General features: G+C 40.9%; 2 protein-coding genes across 3 annotated transcripts; one reads left to right on the top strand and one right to left on the bottom strand.

Moving 5' to 3' along the window:
- Positions 1-49: 49 nt before the first annotated feature.
- Positions 50-2,061, bottom strand: pole4 (polymerase (DNA-directed), epsilon 4, accessory subunit). Its single transcript, XM_064331605.1, has 4 exons — positions 1,655-2,061; positions 961-1,045; positions 797-838; positions 50-399 (listed from the first exon to the last, which is right to left on the bottom strand). Exons 1-4 carry the CDS (start codon positions 1,895-1,897, stop codon positions 386-388), a joined length of 384 nt encoding a protein of 127 aa, XP_064187675.1. The 5' UTR covers positions 1,898-2,061; the 3' UTR covers positions 50-385.
- Positions 2,062-3,307: 1,246 nt separating this feature from the next.
- On the top strand, positions 3,308-11,441 carry LOC135252934 (serine/threonine-protein kinase NIM1). Of its 2 annotated transcripts, none has more exons than XM_064331603.1 (4): positions 3,308-3,527; positions 7,348-7,635; positions 8,288-8,439; positions 9,163-11,441. In XM_064331603.1, the coding sequence occupies exons 1-4, from the start codon at positions 3,506-3,508 to the stop codon at positions 9,919-9,921; spliced, it is 1,221 nt and encodes a 406-aa protein (XP_064187673.1). In that variant the 5' UTR covers positions 3,308-3,505; the 3' UTR covers positions 9,922-11,441. The 2 variants fall into 2 exon arrangements, with proteins under 2 accessions (XP_064187673.1, XP_064187672.1); XM_064331602.1 differs by having other exon boundaries at positions 3,315-3,527; positions 8,288-8,556.
- The last annotated feature ends 4,630 nt before the right edge of the window (positions 11,442-16,071 follow it).

Here is a 16,071-nt window from a genome sequence, read left to right as displayed (position 1 = left end):
TTAGTTTAAAAAAAAAAAAAAAACTTTACGAACCAATATCTACACAATGGAAAAGAATAACAATATTTTATTTAAGGTTAGATAACAGCTCTTAAAACAGTATTTACATGTATAAACACAATATGAAACCACACAGATTAAACAACTTCAGCTTTGTTCCCTGACAGCAAATGCATTTCAGTTTTTGGACTATTCAAGGGGGAAAAAAAATATTAGCTTCAAAAGATGCTTTCTCAGTTCAGAATTTTTTTTTTTTTTTTTTTTTGATGTTTCAAACATTTTTTTCTGGAACACAAAATTTAGGGGAATACAGTTTGATGTTTTCCACAGTTGTTCTTGTCCTTGAAATGATGGCCGTTTTGTTAGCCAGTATCATATGTGCACTTCAGTCCAAAGTACCTACATGCAGAACACAAGAAAAGAAGCACTGAACAAGATGAAAACATGAGACAGATCATAAGTGCACTACAGTGTGCTTAACTCCATGTCAGCGGAGTCAAACTTAACCCCAAGGGGGTCGCAGTGTCTGTGGGTTTCGGCGTTTACTTTCAATCAGCTGCCAATTAAGGCCTTAAAAACAAGGTGGGTGGATTCCTTAGCCAACTTTAGTCAATCAATGACTTGAATGAAACACAGAGAACACCCCAAAAACCAGCAGACACTGCAGCCCTCCAGGACTGGAGTTTGACACCTGTGCTCTAGACTACTGCTCCAGTACAACCCTATACCACAGTGACATTGCAGGAATGGACTGGTTTTAAATATTCATATTAGAACAACGAGGAGGCATACATACCTTCAAGGAAAGCAAATTCATCTATTGCTTCAATTGCATTGTCTGTCAACAAAAACCATGAAAACCATGACCATGACAGTACTGTTGAACTTGTTATTATCCTATTATTAGGTAAATTTGATCCAAAAAAGAACGAAGGCAAAGGTCTTACAGTAAAGACTCACCTAGGTCCTTCCTTTGCAACGTTTTTCTTTTTCCTTGTTGGGCATAAATAAGTGCATCCTTGGCTATCATTTCAACAAAGAGCTCCTGCAGGATATCAAAGTAGCTTTAATCGTCATCACTCTGATATGTTTTATTATCTTTACCTAACCTCACTCAATTTGCCCTCATTCTGGTGCTTTATGTAAGGTATAAACAATTGTCTCTGCACTACCAACCAAACTTTATGCATGGACATACCTTAACTAACATATGCACTTTGTTAAACAGTAACCTCGATTATATTAATGGATTGAACATTTATTAGGTCAATTTGCTATTTAGCAAATACATCGATTAATACACTGTTAGCAAGCTGGCTCCAGTATTATGAAATTATGAATATGAACGCATGGCGGCTTACCAGTTCAGTATATTTGCCATAAGACGACAAGCCTGTACCGTCACCGTAGCTGTTAGCGCTTTTGGTTGACATTAAGAGGGCAACATCAGCTCGCTAGTTAGCTAACAAATCGTATGCAAAGTATTGTGGAGTAGTTCAAGTGCTTTAAGTTAGGTAGTTAACAGATCTATCGTGTATGGCGCGGGCTAACACACAATGAAAGCACTTCAATTGCTAGACTGTGACAACTAGCAACTGCATACATTTTGAATATTTTATTAGCCAACACATTAACATCCAAAATAACGTCTTACCGTGGCTTTTGCTATAATAAACACAGACTCCTGGCTAGCCAGAGATACGTCCGGGTCGGCCTTCATTAGAGCTTTAATTCGGGACAGGGGCAATTTTGCCAGACGACTCTGAGACGTTGAAATGGGCCCAGCTTGCTGATTGTTTTCCTCCTCCGCTTCATTTTCACGAGCCTCCTCCTCTGCTCCACACCGTTCCTGGTCACTTTCTACGGAAGCCACTGGCACAGTTACCACTGCCGCCATCCTACTTTCAGTAACAACATGCAACGAACTGTACGAGAGCACGGCGTGTCTTAATTACGTGAGTTAGTCATTTACCACTGCGTTCAGCCAACATCCACATTAGACGCAATTCCACGCTGCAAACGTAAATCTACTTCAAGAATTGTGTTTACGGACGTCTCTCCCGCCAACGAAAGCCCCGCCTTCTCATACGCGAAGTGACTAACCGGTTGGTTGGAGGAGAGATACGCCCACCGACGCTGTGAAGAGCGGCAATTTGAATTCATGATTTGCCGCAATGTTAATCTGTTTTTGTGGGTATGAAACGCGCTAACGTTGGAGACCAGACGTTTATGTCGAAACGTTGCCAACAGTGACATAGAAATCAGTGGATGATAGTGATAAACCAACTTTGCGTTGAATTCTTGGTTACAGTAGGTAAATAGGCTCTATTAAAGTTTCCCTATAGAAACGTAGCTAACTAACGTTAAACAATTGTCCATGGTCTCTGTATCAGGTGTGTTGAAGTTACTTTTTCCATACCGCTTTTCAAAGAGACGTGTAAGACAATGAACGGACTGTTGACACGCTTTGTGTTTGCGTTTGTAAGGTTTGTATACATGGAGTATGATAGGAGAACTGCCTGGACCTAGTAACACATCATTAGTGCATTATGTTTTCATTTATGGAATGAAAGCTATTTTTAGTCAAAGCTCTTTTGAGTAATCATAAACACACATACAATTATGAGTTCTACTTCAAGCCATACGTGACAGTATTATTATTTTTTGACATACGCTTTTCAACATGATGGCACCTTTAACTCTGTCAGTAATGTTTGCCATTTGAGATATTCTAAAAGGGATGGCTGCTTTGTATTTTATTTAGAAATGTGAACAGTTATAATTAATCTAGAACAACCTGCATCTCCTTGTACCACTTGTGAACCCATGCCAGGTGATATTTCTTGACACCTGTTTACATGAGATTTTTGCCAGTGCAATATCAAAAGGGGTTGGCACGGTATTGCCTCACAGCAAGAATGGTCCTCGTTTAGATTCGCAACTGTGGCCTTGCTGCATGAAGTTTGCATGTTTTCCCCTTGTCCGTGTGGGTTTTCTCCCACAGTCCAAAGTCATGCAGTTTAGGCTAATTGGGGTGTATGAATTACCCGTAGGTATAAGTGAGTGAATGGTGTGTGTGCCCTGCAATGAATTGGTGACCTGTCCAGGGTGTATTCCTGCCTCTCGCCCAGTGCATGTTGGGATAGGCTCCAGCCCCCCTGCTCCTCTGACCAGGAATAAGCAGGTTAGATAATGGATGTATGTATGCATGTCAAACGAATGGTAGGTCTTCTAAATAGACAGTTCAATTTCAGGCACCTCGTCCCACGAAAGTGGCAATGAATGAAAGTTAACAGGGCAGATTAATCTGCTAAAGTACGTTTGTCTGTCTGTTTCCATGGCATTGACGTTGTGTCCTGTATGAGAGCTTCTTACAGATATTAATACATCCTGGTAATAGGATTAAGACTGAGCCGGATGTACGCAGGTTTATCCCCTTTTTTGTGTTGAGAGGGTCTGTGCACATGCAAGAGGCAGCATCTTTACTCAGCTGTAGTCACTGAGAATGAAGGACCCTCAGCTACCAGGTAACACACATGGCTATTATTTGTACTTTAACCTCTAAGTGAAATGTAGAGCTGTCATCATTTTATTGAGTTAACTTTTATTGAACAAAAATAATTACACTGTGTTGTTTTTGATTGTTCAGAATAATTGTACTTGTAACTAGGCTACACTCCCTTTTTTGTCTGGATTTTTAATGTAATTTGTAAAGTCATATATTTACTTGAAAACATTTAATACATCACTGAGTATGTTGTCGACATAAAGTATACTTGAGTCTGCATGATGCAGTATATTTAATTGTACTTTGTGCTTTTAACTTGTGGTGTTTCCAACATTTACCCCAGGACATATTTTATATTGGCTGTTGTGCCCAGTTATGTATATGCTGTGGAATTGGGACAGTAATGAGTCCATGTGGTTTAAAAACCCAGAAAATATATATGTGCTGAAAGGTATAAAATAGCCTGAACTGCTATTAATAAACAACTGCTTCAACAAACATCTCGCTGTATAAATGGATGCTGTGTAAAAATACAAAAAAAAAGTATAAATAAAAAATTGTAAGAGACTCCGGGTCAGAGTGTCTGCTAAATGGCAGTAATGTAATGTAATGTAATGTGTGCCACAGTTTCCATTTATAACGAGTAGTTTAGTCTGTTTCATCTGTTGTATTAATAGAGTTTACTGACCTAAGCACCACCTCTGACTTAAAATAGGCCTCTAATCCTGGCCTGCTTTGAAATATTTCTAGCGAAAGTATATTCCTTTGATCTGTCTGGCAGACAGCAGATACTGTTGGCTGGATATAGATGAGGGAGGAAATCTGGGTTGGAGTCCCATGGATGGAGCGTGATGGGGAGAGGGTTCCAGTCACAGTGTGTTATATATAGTTTCATGCTCATCAAAAACCAATAAATGTTCACATTTGGTGTGTTTTCTGTTATCCAAGAGATCAAGGCATTAATGAGTTATGACATATAGCCTTACTTTAGTTTAGCCTCTTGCAACTATGGAAACTATTTTGTGAAATAAATGCTGTGAAAAGGAGTACTCATTTTCTTTTTTAAGTGTGGATGTGTGATTTTCATTGTCACTTCAGAGGTAGTGTCATAGATCGTAGAAAAAAAGGACAGAAGGAAGTGATGATGATGTCACCCATTCATGTCCTATGACTCATGTCCACTGGTGCATGAAGCCAAAACCGCAGTGTACAACAGATCTGGCACGCATTACAGTAGGTAACCATGACCTACTCTAGGTCTGTGGTCTCCAGTGATAGTGTTAATAGAAATCTCTCTTGTGTAGTCAAATGATAAATAATTACATCAACAGGTCACAGGGTCTTGGGGTGTTTCTGACAACTGTCATTGCTAAAATGCAATACTTTTATTTGGAATAGTTACTGCGATTTTGCAAAAGCATTATTTGAATTTGTGCACAGAACAAATGTGCACCATTTGCTTATATCCCCGTATTCATTTGAACTTGTGGATGAATGTAGGAAATTTTTTGTATTATGTGCCTGAATCCACGGTGTATTGACAAAGTAAAGATGCATAACTGATCTGTTTTGCGTATCATAATGAAGCATAAATGTGTTTAGCTTTCAGCGTAGTGTAATACATTGAAGACTTTAGCTCTTAAGAGTGGCCTTATAGTTTGAAATTATTTAATTTATTTTACTGAATTGAGCGCTGCTTTTAGGGAGTTCAACTGTCTTTTAGCTGGCTACGTTCACATACTTCACAAGAATTACACAGCTGTGAAAATACGTTGTGAAGGCAGCCTTTGTCTCGCTTGTATCATGCCTGGTATGTTGAGTCAGCGCTGACAGTGCAGGCACGCAGTTGTAAAGTGAAGCTAATTAGGAAGGAGACAAGTGTTCCCTACGTTGTAGTCTATGAGTTTGTAAGGTTTAGCCTTTGTAATTCTTCTGAATGGAAAACCTAAAAACTCAGGCCATCAGAACAGAAGACACAGAGAGCCACTTTGGGAATAGATATATTGATGAGACACACAGATGTTAGAGATATCCTTCAGATTGTAACGACAGTGATGATCCTCACTGTGCTTTAATGGATGCTTTAGGCTGAGGGTAGTTTGTTGTCACTCATCCTCAATCAGTGAAGGTCAGCTATTTATAGCATCTGGCCTCTATCAGTAGTGGCCCTAATCCCTGCCTGCTGTTTCAAGTGTTCAGAGGATACCGTTTGACCCACAACCTATTAAAGGTCTAGTGGCTTTGGTTGTCAGGAGACATAGCCTATAAATAGGACTACTTTAATATGGTCTAATTTTTTGTGTAACAGTTTTTGAGCAGACCTGCATCTCAGGGATGACTGAATGATTAAAGCTTGGCGCTTCGTGATGTCCTGTTGTCTGTCATTATAGGCTTGATTAGTCCATGATTATTCTCTGCTTCCATATTAGGGAAACAGTTTTATGTTTCCCTAATATGGTAGAAGAAATTAAACTTCATGTCTTAAGGGCTTTATCATCTACGCACTCTGGCTCAGGTGGGAAAACGGTAGTATGTAAATGGAGATTGTATAGACCAGGGGTATAACAGCAAAATATTGACAGTTTGGCCACTGAAGAGTGACTACAACAGAGCAATCCTGCCTTGTGTGAATACTCTTAGTCTGTTCGGTAAAAAGGAGGTTGCAGAAAATAAGATGATGATTACTTTATTTCCAAATGATCAGTAAACCTGTATTCTTATTGTCTGTTGCATTTTTTCCTGGCATGTCAGTCTGTGTCATTTATTTGCTTCTTGTCTGTTTATGGAGCAGTGCCCTTTACTTCATGCAATGCTACTGTGGATCTCATGATGAGACGCCCTGATCCGCTCCAATCACAATTATGTTCCACCTCCTGCACTATTTTTGAGGATAAGGGGCTGTGGTCTAGAGTGCAAACTCACCCCGTGCAATGGTTATCTGAATGGTTATAGGCCAAGGTGATGTTATGGGTTTTTAAAGTTATGTAACTGCTTAAAGCCTCTTCACCACATGATCATAAGCAGAGCAGCACATATAACACACTGTTTTGCAGTGCTCTGCTAAAGAGGCTGTGGTCAGCACTGACACTGGGGGGGCAGCTCTTGCTAAGAGAGGTCAGGGTGTCCTCCACTGATCCAAACATCTCAGAAAGAACATTTTCACTTTGGCAGCGATTACTCCACTTACTGGAAATTCCCGTCATAGAGGAAACTGCTGGATGGGATGAAAGTTCGGTGTAAACACCAGCTGCTTAATTTCTGTGTACTTTAAAAAAATGTAAACTGTTAGTTATCCAGTGTAGGGGTCTTCGGTGATGGCTATGAGCAGTTAACTCTTGATCAGGCTGACAGGACAGTAAAGGGGAGGGCTCCAATGGACTGTCCTGTTTTATAATTATAATTATAATTCCTGATACTCTGTAGCACTGTAGTGGTGTGATGTCTAGCTAAACCTTGCATAAGCTTTAAATGGAAAAATACTTTTGCTCCACAATCATCCAAACTTCATTGAGATTCTACAGTTTTACAGAATTTTCTATTTATCCTGTAGCCAATTATTGCTTGGGAGATGATCAGCGGGGGTACTCAAACTGATTTATAACATATGACCATGTCAAAGTAAACCATATTGAATTGAATAAAACAGACTTCTTATCTGTCTCTTATCTGCAACAATCTCTTTTCTTTACCTGTTTTTCATTTAATATTTGGCTTCACAGAATAGGCCCCGCAGTTCCAGAGATTGAACACTGTATGCCATATGTACCAGGGCTGCTGGAATGCGTATGATCTGGATCTTTGAAACGGTCTCTCTTTCTCTCCTCCTCTTGCGCTCCCAGGGAACGGTGGCCAGCAGTCATGGCTGAAGCACCGGGAGGAGAGGAAGATGAAGGTGAGCGAGGCTGCTGGCAGGGAGATGAGAAGGGAGGCAGTCCAAACGCAGCCAACGCCAGAGATGCCACCGAAATGCTCCCCCTTCGAAAGGGTCATCTTTGAAATAACCCACAACGAGACGGTGGCCAACGAGGTCGCGCTGGGGCGGCGGGTTGCCTTCTACGAGCTCCGCGGAGAAATAGGCCGAGGCAACTTCTCCACTGTCCGGCTGGGGGTTCACACCCTGACCAAAGGTGAGGATAATAAAAAAGAACAGGTTAAACACCCTGGTTAACTAAAAAACTATATACCAGTTGATTTCTGCAGTTGTTCCTGAAGTCCCTAAACTTTTTATTTTTCTGAATCTGCCACATAAAACCATTCTCTCCGGCCACACACTGGCTATGACAACACAATAAGAGTGTAGGATTATAACCAGGTGAATCATGATGCCAGGAGACAAGGGGCAATCTCTTCAAATGCAGTCCTGCTCAGTATCCACAGATTTCCCAGAGGCCCTTCTGTGAGTTCAGTGATGTGCTCCTCTCTTTAATTTGTTTAGAGGACAGGCAGATGTGTCCCCAGGAAAACAACAAGCTTGGAGAGGAGGGGGTTCATTTTAGTTCCACTTAAAGTTGGGTTTAGAAAAGTATTTTGCAGGACTTTGAAAACCTCAAATAAACCGGTCCTGTACTGGTCCCTTTTCCTCCTTTGCTCCCATTCCTTTCATTTGCTACCTCCTTCCTTTTCAGTTTGATTTTCAATCTAATTTGATGACTAAACATCTGTTTCTCTCTCTCTCTCTCTCTCTCTCTCTCTCTCTCTCTCCTCCCTCTCTCTCTCCCCTTCTCCTCTCTCTCTCTCTCTCTCTCTCTCTCTCTCTCTCTCCCCCCCCCTGTTGTTTAGAGAGGGTCGCAGTCAAGATTCTTGATAAAGTGCGTCTGGATAAGAAAACGCAGTCCCTCTTTGCCTCGGAGATCTCCTGCATGGAGCAGCTATCCCACCCTAATATTGTGCGCCTGTATGAGGTGCTGGAAACAGTAAAGCATCTGTATCTGGTAATGGAGTATGGCAGCGGAGGAGATCTCTTCTATCGCGTCACCACTAGAGGGTGCCTGTCTGACCTGGAGAGCAAGCTCATTTTTGGCCAGATCGTGTCTGCTGTGAAGTACATGGTGAGCTCTCAGCATTAGCCAGATGTTTGTCTCACGCACATCTGATTACCAGACACAACCAAGCGGAGGAGGCTGCGTTAGTCAACAATAAACAAAGTGTGCAGTGTTTTAAGGTATTTTTATAATACTGCAGACCGCCTGGTAAAGGATACAATCATTTCATATTTAAAATCATGCTGAAACTATGCATCAGATTTTTATGATGCATTGAATTATCCTTTTCTAAACTAAACTAATTCTAGTGTTTTACTCCTATTACTCTTTGCAAGTCACTCTTGCACCTTGTGAGAAAATAAGTATCACATTAGGGGGCATTTCAGGTAGGATTAGGAGTTCCTGGAGATCTACCACCCTGTAGGTTTTCACTCCTACCCCAACAAAGCTCACATCATTTAACAGCTAGAGATATCATTGAGCTGCTAATTAGTAGAATCAGTTGGGCCAAATTGGGGTTGAAACAAAAACCTACTGGGACGGTAGATCTCCAGGAGCATGGTTGGGCAGCCCTGATTTAGACAAAAAAAAAACAAGTAAAGAAGTACTACATAATGTGTGCATGGATGCTGTTTGAAATTACGATTTGTCTTCTTTGCTTTGTCCCTCCAGCATGACAACAACATAGTGCACAGAGACCTGAAGGCAGAGAACATCTTTTACACCACGAGCTACTGCATTAAAGTGGGAGACTTTGGCTTCAGCACCGTGAGCGCCCCTGATGAGGTTCTCGCCACCTTCTGTGGCTCTCCGCCGTATGCGGCGCCCGAGCTCTTTAAGAACAAAGGCTACGTCGGCCGCTACGTGGACGTCTGGGCCCTGGGGGTCCTGCTGTACTTCATGGTGACGGCTTGCATGCCCTTCCGCGCGGACAACATGACAAAGCTGAAGCGCTGCATCTCGCACGGGGCCTACTGCCTGCCCGCCCACCTGCCCGAGCCCTGCCGGCAGGTCATCAGGAGCATGCTGAGGCCCGTGCCCCAGGACCGGCCCTCCGTGACCCAGGTCATGGCCAGCCCGTGGCTTAGAGGGGTGGAGTACCCCGAGCCTTACCCCGCCTTAAGCCCGACTCCCGCCCACCTGGCCGGGCCCTCGCGGGCGCTCCGCGAGGACGAGCGGGAGGTGAAAGCAGCGCTGGCGCTGGCGGGCATCACCGACGCCCACCTGCGGAACAACCCCTGCGCGGACTCCCGGAGCCCCATCACGGGGATCTACCGTATCATCGCGCACCGCGCCCAGAAGAGGAGCTCCGCGGAGGCCGTGGGCTACTCTACCGTGTACCCTGATGACTTCCAACACCGCAGGCTCTTGACCCGAGCCAGCGCGGCTATTAAGAAGCACAACCCGTCTGCCGTGTGCGCCATCCTGTAGGGGGCGCTACAGCGGACAGGGCACAGTGACCACCTGCAACAAGAAGCTTTTTTAAAATTCTTCATATGCTACATTTTCTCTACGCAACAACTGTTTGGATCGGTGAATAGGACCTTGAAAATGCTAGGTGTGCGGCGGTAACTGTCCAAAAGGAATGGCAGGTTAAAGTGAATGCAGCTTGTTGTACAGTGTGGTCAATAATGGAAATATACAATGGTGGAAAAGTGTATGTGGAGTGAGATGGCCATATGCGAATGGCACTTGGAAAGTTATATTATCTCCCCGAACCATTGCACTTTTCCCCTTATATACCGAAAAGCAAAGGAAAACACCAAGTCATCAAATAAAGACACAATCATAAAACTGCACAGCAATGATCCTGCTAGTGCTACCTCTGTAAGCATACCACACTGGGTTAACCTTTATAGCTGAGACACTAACTTGTTCCCCACGACATTGGCTTTCCAACAATACCAAACATGATTACACTGTATTATGGAGAACCCAAGGTTTACATAATGCTCATCCTGTGGGATGTTACGCAACTGAGCACTGTCTCTTTCCCATGCGTGCTGACTCCCTGTCAGCACAGGAAATAGTTTTTTTTTTCTTTGGGGGTCTCATAAAGGGCACACTTCAGAAAACCGCCCTGCATTGCCCACCAGTTGGAGGGGTGAAAAAGGGGAAACCCATTATTTCTCAGCAACAATCAACTATGGACATGGGACACTATGGCGCCCTTTACTGTAGTACTTTATAAATGGTCGTACATCTCTAGGAATTCTGACAGGTCTTTCCTCCCTCAACGATGAGCCTGTTAATTAAATCTGTGCGCATACTCTATTGCTGTATCACGCCCACTTGTGCTAATGCATAGTCTACAGGAACGCCTGTAAAAATCTGTATGACTTATAATTTCTGATTTAAATGCACATTTAAACTAATACCTTGTATGCTTACATCGTTGCCAACATCTGTGGATCAGTAAATAATTGTACCGATTTCAGACACAAATCTTGAATATAAGAAACAACCTTACACATTCTTGGGTACTGTGTACCGTAAATAATAATTTGCCATTATAAATGTTGCCCCCTTTAATTCAAGCAAGAAACTTGATTTCAACAAATGGGATTTAATTTTGAGATTACCCTCTTTAATTGGCATCTGTTGCACAGGTTAGCTGTTCTGATAATAGGCTTATACTCATGAGAGGCTGACGCAAGAATCACATCTTAACTTCTGTCTGTTCCACTTAGAAAGCAGAAAATAAATCTGTGAACAATTTATAAAACTGCAGTAATGGTTTACAAATGTAGTGAATGCTATACATATGTAGCATTGTGTTTGTTTTTGTTCTTTTAAGAAGTCCAGTGGGCCTATTTTATCTCCATACTTTATATAGCCAATATATTTTATGCTGCTGTACTTATTGTTAATCAAGAATATTTATTGAAAATGAAATGCTTTTTATGAAACAATATGTACATTTAAGTACAATATAAAATTTGGAATTTGGATCACTCTGCTGTTTGAAATGTATGTGTGTGTGTGTGTGTGTGTGTGTGTAGGGGGGGATAAAGGAATATTTGGTGAAGTAAATATTGATAGATACTGAATCAGTTCAGAGTGGATTTAAATATTATTTGACATTTTCATGTATTGTATAGAAATTGAAATGCAGAATTGAATCAAATCTGCTTCCAACGGGGGACATTAAACACCCTCTGCTCATTGATCCTCTTATGGTGAGAGGTCTCATAATAGTGCCATGGCTACAATGGAGTTGCGTGTTTGATTTATTGGTTGTTTCACCACACAAACAGCAAATTATATATGATATGTTTTCCTGGCTATTCTTTTAGTATAATTGATTCTAAATGGGAAGATTCAATACCTTAAAAGTTTGTGTAAAATATGCTTATTACAGTGGTTTTGTAAGAAATCTGTGTAACACAGGTTAGATTAATGTATTGTTTTTAAATGTACATTTTCTTTTAATGTACAGTGTCAGTTTTACAATAAAATGGCTCATTAGTAAAAATCTGCTCATGCTGTTATATAAACATAGGTAATTTATTTCACTTGACAGTACATGAATTTACTGGCTATGGTACCGGGAGCCCATAGCCTTCATTATTTATGGCAGCTTCTTTGATCCAAGTCATCTTTTATCCTTCATTTTAACACTCTGCCAGTTTATGCACGTAACTATTACATATTTTCGATTTGCCTGGCAGTCCGTTTTTACAGATTTTGCAATCTTGTCTCAAGATCCCACCTTTCTTACCTGTCCAGACAGGCGTGCAGAAATGTGACGGGGTTTGAAATGTTTTGCGCTACCTGCAGCCAAGAGAGCAGTCCCGACACGAAATAAACTCCTTGAGCGTGTGACTTTTTTGTGTGTATTTTAACCACTGTGCTTGTGCATGAGATGCACATATTCCGGAAAAAATAGTGGTAGGCGGTTATACGTGCGTAGATATATGAAATCCGCTTGAGAGATATCCAAGAGATGTGCCAATTGTCTGCCGTATGACTGCCGTATTTGTACAAATTCGCTGCTCTCAGTCAAAAAAATTTAGGACTGTTATTAACGTTTATCCGTCTTTGTCAGTTAACTAGCTAGTAATGCTCTCAGATAATATATGGTGATAATATATGGAACAATTGCTAGCTCTTGTCCATTTAAGGCAATCACCCAATGAGTCCATCACTTGGTAATACCCAATAGGGCTTATTCAATACACAGAACATTCAGTTAAGTTCAGAGGGTTCTGTCTGTTGGACAGGAAGTTATATCTGAATGGTCTTTTATATTCTTTAATGCTTCTCAGGTTTCTTGGTATTGCGAGGGGAGATATTTTGGTTCCACAAGGGTGGTAGTGTAATGTCATGTAAACATAAGCAACAGCCCATATTGTAGAAGCTGCATACCTGCGATGTTTTGCTACCGGATGTTCAGTTCAGTCCCGTTCCTTTTATAAATCATTCAAGTAGTATTTTTGTGCTCTTGAACAAGCGCACATGATGCAATTAGAACAGCCACAAACAAAGACAACTCAGTTCTGTTAAGCTGTCAGCTCAATTCTGAGGAAGTTATACTAAGTACTTTCAATGGATAATGTGCTCTCTGTGCTAGCACTTTCAATGGATAATGTGCTCTCTGTGCTGAATGACTGACAGTCGGTGTTTAGAGGTGGCTCTCCTCATCCCTTCCACTCCGTTGTTGACAAGCAGTAAAACCAAGCATTAAATGGCCATTGTACCATTGTGTCGTAAGTATGACGGGCATGAGACCAGGGGCATTTGGAATTTGCCTCGGGACAAAGCCAATACAAATACTTTACAGGTGGGATTAACTCTGAAGTAAAATGCTCAGATTGGGCTCCAAACAACTAGGTTTTGAGGGGCCTTCTGAAGCTACACCCAGAAATACAGTGTGTGCTATTTGTGACCTAGGTATCCACTTTGGGAAAAACCCAAGGCTCAAGGTATCCATTGTAGGGACCATGGTAGTTGGCTGCAGTTGACCCAGTTGAAGCCTCAAAACATAACTGTTCTGGTCTGGCCTTTATTTACAAACCTACTGGGCAGAAATGTTAAAATCGTCAGAGATAACTGTGGAACCAGTTGAACCTAATGCTTTGATAGTATTCAAACAATGTGATGGCCAGCAACTGCTGGTATTTCTTGAACCGCATGCTCAAAAAAGAAGACAAACAAGACTTTATGGCATTAAAGACTTGTATTTCAAATTAGGATGTGAATGATGGGGTTTGCTGTCGCTTCATCAGGTTTGCTCTTTGTGCTTTGATGGTATTCTGAGGTAGTATTCCACTGGCACGGCAACTCTCCAGTTCAGATGCTGACATCATAGCCTTTGTCACTATTGGCCAGATGCTTAATACTGATCAAATGGGAATCTGCGACCCCTTTCTTTCACACCCTGTAATAGTTAATCATGTCAAAATGAAAAAAATATGATAGACATTGAAATGTTCCTCCAAGAAATTTAACAAAATCTGGAACCCTTTCTTTGCATATGCCAAAACCTCAGCTTCCCAGTCGTCCGTGAATGAGTGATTGGGTAATCTCCATTTCACCCTCATTTTAATGATGTCAGGTGACAAGCTGTATTATAGATAATACCAACAGTTTCAGTACTCATTTTTTCATGTGTCATTTTTGTATTTAAGAATGTGTCTGCTTTTGTGTAACATTTTTTTATTTAGTTTTTGTTATGTTTTCTCTTGTCATGTCTCTCATGCATTTATTTATTTATTTATTCATTAATTTATATTTTTTTCTTTTACTAATCCTAATGCCTTTGTACTATATACGAATAAATAAATAAACAAATCTACAAAAAAAAAAACATTTTGAACTATTCAACATTGTTTAGAAAATGACAGATAGTCTGATAAGAAATGTACTGAATCTATTAAGCCGATGAAATGCAGTATCTTTCCCTTTTGCCCTGAGAGCAAGCTACTACATGAGTCATAATGTTATTATTCCCATTATATGAGATTAATGTTCAGCACTATTCTGCACTAGAACAGAGAGAGGCTCCTAATTCAACATGCCTCTTTATGAAAAATGTGCCCTGTAAATAGCAGACACCTGTACATACCGTACATGTGTCATTGTACAAATTTTGCTGTCACATTGTGAAAATAAATGTAATTTAATTTAACAACACCCCATTGAGATTGAAATCTCTTTTACAAGGAGGAACTAAATAATCAGTAGGATTCTAAGGAAATATGGGGCACTTTTTATGAACTGAGAAATTGCAAAAGCAGGCCTAATAATCTATGACATTGCAAATATATATTTACATTCTTAGATGGAAGAAAACTCAACTTGTTGATGACCTGTTGTTGTAACATGTTGTTACTGGTCTGACAATGAGTTCAAGTGATGATGGATTGTTTAATGTCTCTTAAACACAGGCTCTGTTTAACTGTAGCATATTTAGTCTTTGGTTTGACCAGTGAATTCAAGCAGGCATTATCGCATGCCCTAGTTTTACATTAATTATAGACTGCCAAATGCATATGGATAGATTTACAGTTAAGTATAATCAGTGCTAAAGGTCCATTCTCAGATATCTCAAAATTTGTCCTTAACTTCCAACTGCAAGTAAGGGTTCATATTTGTCTTAAAAAACATGGTTTGGAAAGTTCAGTTTTGTGATTTTTGTATTCATGCTGAAGAAGATGAAAATCAATACTTGGATTTATTTGCAAGTAAAAGTTGATTGAATCCATAGCAGACAACTTCTTGTGATGATCAGCCTTACTTTATCTGAAACCATTCATCAGTATAGCATGTGGGTCCTAACATGATGCTTATCATGGAGAAAATTGAGAACATTTTTCCTGGAAAAATAAAGGTTTTCTTGGAATAAAATAATCATTCAGCAGTTATGTGAGGGAGGGGGGAGTGTCGAAGGACCACACGCAACTGTACAGGGACTCGAAAAGCTTATCCCCGAGGTGATAAGCCACTGAGGCCAGAGGAAACGATGAAGGGAAAGAATAAAACAGACAAGAGTGAAAACTCAAACTCCCTGTCAAGCCTCAAAAAATGGCCAAACAGAAAACAAGCCTGTAAAAACAAGGGTGAGATACAGAGAGACAAAAACACTGAGCACCGCTCAGGAACGAAAAATAGTTGGGATAGAAACCAGGGAAACCCAACGTAACTGAGTCGCAGCTCAGACCCAAAACAAAAAGGAAAACTTGGGGTCGAACAACAAGATACCCAAGAACGGTCTGCCGGTACGAAGCCCAGAAACACAGACCGTAATACAAACCTTCTAACGGGGAAATATTTCTTGAGAAGCGAGAGAACGGGAAGTTTATTAAACAGGCTCTGAAATACCTTATCGGCTCAATAAGAGCATAAGTTGACACTGAAGCAAGGACTGAAAGTCAGACAGCATCTTACATAGCCTTGCCTGACGCAGGTGGCCGAAATCACAGCATAGGGAGGAATAATTGGAAACAGGTGCATCCAACGAGGTAATAATCAGGCTGAGAGGCCAAAAAACGGAACTGCACCCCAAACCCATGTCAAGTTGTTCATTGCATTTGTGGGTATTGTTTTGCTACAATCATAGTAGCAAAACAGGTGAAATAT

The sequence above is a fragment of the Anguilla rostrata genome, chromosome 4, assembly GCF_018555375.3.
Source record: "Anguilla rostrata isolate EN2019 chromosome 4, ASM1855537v3, whole genome shotgun sequence".
NCBI classification, from domain to species: Eukaryota; Metazoa; Chordata; class Actinopteri; order Anguilliformes; family Anguillidae; genus Anguilla; species Anguilla rostrata.
The sequence above is the reverse complement of the archived record's forward strand: the minus strand, read 5'-3'. Positions and strand labels throughout refer to the sequence as shown.